General features: G+C 41.6%; 1 protein-coding gene across 1 annotated transcript; it reads left to right on the top strand.

The window, feature by feature from the left end:
• Window positions 1–3217: 3217 nt before the first annotated feature.
• LOC109463658 lies at window positions 3218–5884 on the top strand. The gene is made up of 6 exons (XM_019760515.1): window positions 3218–3365; window positions 4047–4160; window positions 4565–4670; window positions 5163–5273; window positions 5449–5511; window positions 5766–5884. The coding sequence occupies exons 2-6, from the start codon at window positions 4057–4059 to the stop codon at window positions 5865–5867; spliced, it is 486 nt and encodes a 161-aa protein (XP_019616074.1). The 5' UTR covers window positions 3218–3365; window positions 4047–4056; the 3' UTR covers window positions 5868–5884.
• The last annotated feature ends 656 nt before the right edge of the window (window positions 5885–6540 follow it).

Here is a 6540-nt window from a genome sequence, read left to right as displayed (position 1 = left end):
GCCTCGGGGAAATTTGACTTCACCCCGTGAGGTCAGCGCTGCAAAACGGAATTTCCGTGCAATGCATCACATAATACGCTGAATTCTTTCATTGTTTCTTTTTTTTTCAATTCAAATTTCATGCCTCAAGTGCTGCAAAATGGAATTTTCGTGCAATGCATCACGTCACATAAATACGGTAAATTCTTTCTTTTTTTCAATTCAAATTCATGCTGTAAGTTACATCAACAGAGAAAATATGATAAATTAAATCTGATCTAGTCTACAGTACAATTTTGCGTCCATTATTGTATGTAGGGTTTGACCTCTTTTTTAAACGCAGTGGCTAATAAAATTTTCTAATGTAATAAGCAGGTTGTGTGATTTTAGCAGAATTTTAGTTGTACCTTATGTTTTTTAGTTTATTATATCTTCCGAAATCATCCATTTAGAAAATGCTATTGAGAGGAAATTCACTGATTTTTAACTACAAAATGCACCACCAAACGTTATGTTATTTCGTAATTTGTATGCTGATTTGTCTGATGACATTTTGAAATTGAAACGACTACTAGGAATAACGAACGAGATCAAATCAGGCGAAGTAATGAATCAAATTTACAGCCAAATAAAACATACGCAGATTTTGTTTTATTGCTGGAGATATCCTGGAGAGCCCATATTTGATGAAAGAGCGCGATGGAGCAAAATCCGTGTCTGAAAGCAAGATATCTGAATTTGGAAAATAGAGACGTGACCAACATGGTAACAAGTAATTGAACAGTGTATAGGGTTTTAGGTGTACACTAATGCATGGGTTCAATTTATTCTCGGGGTGATTTGACAAACTTTCCTACACTGAGGCTGCGACAACTGAGCAGCAAAATTTTGACACATCGCTCAACAAATCTTTGTGGACCAAGAACGCCTTTTTAATGTTTTTTTTTTTTGGTCGTTTAAAACATACTTTTACATCGTGAACCATATTTCAGTTATAAAATCAAGGATCACATTAATCCAATTTAGTCGATTAAAGGTCACTCAGCGATTATTGCCGTTTAGTGGAAAGGGAACCTTAGAAAATTTTGTAGTTTTATCGTTCAGACTGCACCAACTTTGACAAAATGCACTTTTGTAAAAATGAAATCATGTGTTCTTTCCGCCATGTTTTTCATCACTTCACTGTTATTGGCGTGGCCGAAAGCGCTCAAGGGCACCCAACGTGAATGAACATCGTGACGTCATAGCGACGCCATCTTGGATATTCTAAATTCATTATCTAGGACATCATTTGACACCGCTTGTTCTTGTGTGGCGACGTAAAACCTAGATACAAAATAAACAGTGGCGAAATGCGGCCAGTTCAGACTAGACATCAACACAAACCGCCACTGAACAGCCATCTTTAATTCCCCACCTGTCTGCAATTGCCTCAGACGCAATACCCATCATTTTGTGGCGTAGGTGGGAAGGCGATTTTCACATCCACGGAGCCCGGCAATGACATAAAATGGCCGAAATAGAATCAAAACATGCATATTGAATAACGTACAATCATAACCAGCCATTCTGTTCGGCGGATGCTATAATAATCCAAAACGGTTTACAAAATGAAACGTTGCGATGAAGGTGAATTTACCGTCGTTGCGAGGTATTTCAGACGGCAAATCCATACATGTACTTACCTTTCTGTAAAACTGAACGCCTGTGTGATTTCACACCCACGTACTGCAGTGTTTAGGCTTACTGAACCCACCAGACGATGGAATATTCTCTCACGGTCTCTCTCTCCTTTTGCAACCAGACTGACTATTTGCATGCGCGATGGCTCGCCTCCTATCTCACCCCAACACTAATCAGCGAGAGAGCCCGAAATCCCAGCCGAAGATCGATATTGGCACGGACGGGCGGGGGGGAAACCTTAAGGGAATTACGACAGGCGAGGGTAAACCACTTACCTGTGTGCAATTACTTTCTCCTCCAATATTTGCTGCGCGACGAGTAATCCTGTTACAGTCTGGTGTATAGAGTCTGCTCGGTTTGGCCTCCAGCCCGTAAAATGAAGCGTGCAGCACTTCACGTCATGAGGTCGGAGTATATCGGGGGTAGATGAATAATTGAATACGTTTGTATTATAGCCCTTTTGTCATGGGTTTGCGGAAAACAATGATGGGAATTTAGATGATCCATAACGAAGTACGCTGCAGCCATTGGACTGTGTGGATTGTAAACGGCAGATGGTATAATAATGTCATTCGCTTGATTAGAAAAAAAATCTGATAAGAGTCAATAGAATTAGATTTGTCATGATAGAAAACCAAAATATTGCGACATAGAGATTTTCACGAACTAAAATAAAAGGAATATTCAAACATCTTTTCGATGCACACATTTACATTATTTTAACGATAGTCCCTCGGAAGGGACGTTAAGCCGTCCATGCATGGAGGACCCTCAAGCGTCAAACCTGTGGACGCTGAAGAAGCCAACACGATAAGAGTGATAAAACTTTACCCTACAAGCTACACCTGTTTTCGGACGTTTTTTTCTTTAGTTTATTATATTACTGGTTACTTGGACTTTTGTCGGCTTTTCCATTTTGTTCGACTTGCGTTTTTCCTGGATTTTACACCTGAGATGACAGTAAATTTAACTGAGGAGCATCCCAAACAGGAACTGGAGTTCCTACCTAGTACCTGCCGAACAACTCTACTCTACTCACTTCCTCTCGGACCTCTGCTTGGAGCGGAAGAAGACTAGCGGTGACCCAGTGTGTTGGAAACGCGAGCCCTAAGTAAACACTGTACTGCTGTCTTCTCGTTAATTGGTAGCTGATTTGCTTACCTTTTACCTTCGATAGACAGCATAGTTGATAATTGACCAGTGGACTAAACCACGTAACACGCGCGACGGTAGTCGTACATGTATATATGGACGTTTTAACTGTAGCTGCAGCTCAATATAAATTCGCTAGGGCTTTGCTACACTGCGTGGACATAGTCTAGAAACACCACATGCATGCCCACAACTAGACGCCGTTTTCTTAAATCATTGCTTTAGCAACTACAATAAAAGAGCTCCACAAAACGCGCCGATCTGTCAGTTGGAAAAACGGGTAGGTGAATAATGGTACGGTCCGTTCTGTTTCTTTGACCTTTGATCTACTTTCGCCAGTTCTCCTCTGGCACTTCCGGGTCCCGTTATTCTACTGAACTTAAAAACAGTCCGTCAAAGATCTGCTCTTTCGGCGTGACCTAGGTATCTATCTATTTCCCGGACGTTAGTTAGACCATAGAGTACCCGATGGAAAGGCGTATATAACAGTTGTGAACTGCTATTCGCCGATATCATCTGATTTACAGTGGATACTCTGGTGCTCCTGCTTTGTAAGTACATTTTACTATACAGCTCGTCATATTATACTAATAATATTGTCAAGTATAGAAACTATGGAACATATCAGTTATTGTCAGTGCCTGTTAGTAAAGATTTTTGATTCCATTGACCATGCCTTGTCGTGACATCCAGTGCAGTAACCTGGCTTGAGCGACCCTGCGTCTGGTCCATAAGGTCAAGGGTTCAAATCCCGGCTGTTGTTGTTCCGATTTGCATAGACACTACTGAAAGGACCATCACACGGCGGACCATTACTTACATGCATGCTGTGGTCATTTAGAATAGGCTGGATGCCATCCGATTTGCTACGGGCTCCTTACATGTACACGCTCGCCCAAAAAAAGCAACATTTCCTCCAGCAAGTCATGATGGATGATGCTGGGACTCCCACTCCGGTACACAAAATTAGGATAGAACCTAGACTGGTGTCTATCCTCATGCCTCGTATTTCTATTTACATGCAACATAAATTTGTCTGTAGCCTGGATGCCAGACTTTTCCCAGGGTCAGGTAAAATTTCTGGCAACCCAGGATAGCCCTGGAGCCGTGTAGCTACATGTATTCTGTATATAATTGGCCCTGGCGGTCTAGCACCCAGGTCAGCCCTGGCCTGAGCGGATGAACTAGCCTGTATACTGCCACCGATCCTAACATTTCTGCGTCCCCTGCAGCTGTCCCGGCATGGCGTGCTGCTTCCTGAGCTCCCTCCAGGCTCCCGTCCAGGCCGCCATCCGTCCGGCCATGTGGCTGCCCGGAATCCGGAATCTACACTCCCACAAGGAAACGTGAGTTCAACAACAAGCGGATGAACTAGCCTGTATACTGCCACCGAAGGCATGGGTACCAATTCATTTAAATACTGGGGCCCCTACATTCGTTCCGTATGGGAGCCCCGCCCCCGGTATACAAATAAAATGGCACCCATTTTGTAAACACGGGAGCGACGCAATGGAAGCCTTTTTTTTTCTTTAATAAATATCATCATAATCCATCCAGACTTTCTTAAGTTATGCTGACCACAAATATGCAAATATGTGAGAAAAAAGGAAAACGTTCGAAGTGCATAGTTTTGAACATAATTTGGTCAAATAATTTAGATAGAATATTTATCGTGTTGACAAATCTTGCACTCGTACTACGAGTGCAAGATTTGTCAACACTACGTTTGATAAAATTATTACACTTCCAGCTGGAAGTCTGACGCCACGGCTCCGGATTGTCTGAAAAGTTTGCTGAACGCGCTGGAGAAGGCCAAGGTCGACAGTCCTTACTGGAGGAAACACAAGGTCAACAAGGTGAAGTCAGAATCTTTTTTTTTTATTCGAATTGGTCAACCGGAATCGGTGTGACTTACCACGATTCTTTAGCATGTCGGTAGAACGTACTGCACCAGCGCGAAACTGTTGTTTCTGTTGGATGTATCGTCAACGTTGCATCGAAATATCGTCCGTTAAATGCGATGTCTTTTCCAACACAATATTTGAAAACTACAGACGGAATGTCATCCATATATACACGAATACGACCTTATACTCTTTATTCTCTTTATTCCGATACCCTTTAGCCAAAAGGCTAATCTTCCAGGGTTCATTGAAAAAAAAGACAAACAACAAATAGCATACACACGTTCCACGTTGCTTTGTATGTACGTTACCCTGCGTTCCAGATTTCGCGCAGGCGCACGCGCACTACGTTCTTCGGACGCGATCGTTTAACCCATTAACATGGCGGACACTTCGTGACGTCACAGTCACGTGAGTGGAAACACCATCCCTTTATGTTGCCAGGTGGATGAAGAACGTTACCGTGTACAGATCTTCACGTACACCCGGGCGGAGTGGCTGGACGTGGTGGAGATAGAGTTCCGGCCGGGACAGGCCGAGGGCGCAGAGGCAGAGGTAAAATAACTAAATCGTTGCGGGAAAATGGTCTAGACTACTTCAAAATGACGTTAAAAAATTCAGGGCAACACCTTTAGAAAATATCTAATATATGTTTATATATAGGGAAGTAAATATTCTGCATTTACAAGCAAATGACCGGCTTGAAATTGTCTCTTGTCACTTTATCCAGGCTGCGTCTTTCTCCAGTGGCCTGTTCCCGACCCTGGTCCCGCTCTGCTTTCTCATCAATACGGTAAGGCCTAGGAAAAAATGTTGCGTTTCCTGTTCTAGTCCTGAAAAAATTAGGGTCCTCTGCAGTGTAGTATAAGCCTTGCGTATTTACTCGTATGTGCTTGTTACCTGAATGCGTATGTATGACCCCTAAAAAGGTCGAAAAACGTCTTCTGGTTATATGATGATATTGCATACCAATGGAAAACGTATTCATCATCCTTTACAATGCAATGGTTTTCATGATCATATATTGACAGTTTTATCCTTCCCCAGGTGCTTTTCTTCGTTCCCTTCCTCGACAATGGCTACAACAAGAAGCGTTTGGATGCGCTCCGAGAAGCCATGGATGTCCCCGTAGCAGTTTTTGACCAGTAGTAAAATGTGCCACGATAACATGAGACTTGATTATTTGTCACATTTATTTTGTTGTGATGGGTATTTTAGGTACTCCTTTTAGTGAATTAATAAGATAGTGACCATCTATCCCATTATTTCACGAAAAGGATTTAATTCTTGTACGTAGTGAAATAATGCGATACGTTTGAGACAACCCTTACAACAGGAAAGTAGTTATCACGGGTTTCGACTTAAATTGTTTTTTGAATTTAAAGAAAAATGAGATAAATAGATGTAGCTATACATGTACTTTTCTATCTCGTGATTATTATAGGTAGAAATGTTTATAGCAGGAACAAGCGGGAGTCTCACGCTATCATTTTATTAGGTTGCCAGTTTCCAGAACTTTGTTTTCGTGATGAGAGCTAGGACCGGGAATGATTGGAATTTGAATGTAGTAGTTTGACATTACTAAAAACTTGTAGTTTCCGTACATTAACGACACGACACTTGTCAAATTACTGAGCGTCGATAAATGCTATAAATAAAGTAGCAACAATAAAACTGAGCTTCCTTTTACAACAACATAACGTTGCTTGCTCTATAATTTTTGTAAAACCAAAATTATCAATAAATGACAAGTCTATTTTAAACACTGTGACTCTTACAAGCCTCTTATTACATGTAACGTTTCTTAAATTAGTCAATACAT

The sequence above is a fragment of the Branchiostoma belcheri genome, unplaced genomic scaffold, assembly GCF_001625305.1.
Source record: "Branchiostoma belcheri isolate BF01 breed outbred unplaced genomic scaffold, Haploidv18h27 scaffold1, whole genome shotgun sequence".
NCBI classification, from domain to species: Eukaryota; Metazoa; Chordata; class Leptocardii; order Amphioxiformes; family Branchiostomatidae; genus Branchiostoma; species Branchiostoma belcheri.
This window is presented reverse-complemented; position numbering and strand designations above follow the sequence as displayed.

Excerpts from the sequence above, each read along its gene's own strand:
- LOC109463658 (XM_019760515.1), top strand. The coding sequence starts at position 4,057 with ATGGCGTGCTGCTTCCTGAGCTCCCTCCAGGCTCCCGTCCAGGCCGCC. Across the intron at positions 5,274-5,448 it reads CCGAGGGCGCAGAGGCAGAG|GCTGCGTCTTTCTCCAGTGG; the intron begins GTAAAATAACTA and ends CACTTTATCCAG. Across the intron at positions 5,512-5,765 it reads TCTGCTTTCTCATCAATACG|GTGCTTTTCTTCGTTCCCTT; the intron begins GTAAGGCCTAGG and ends ATCCTTCCCCAG.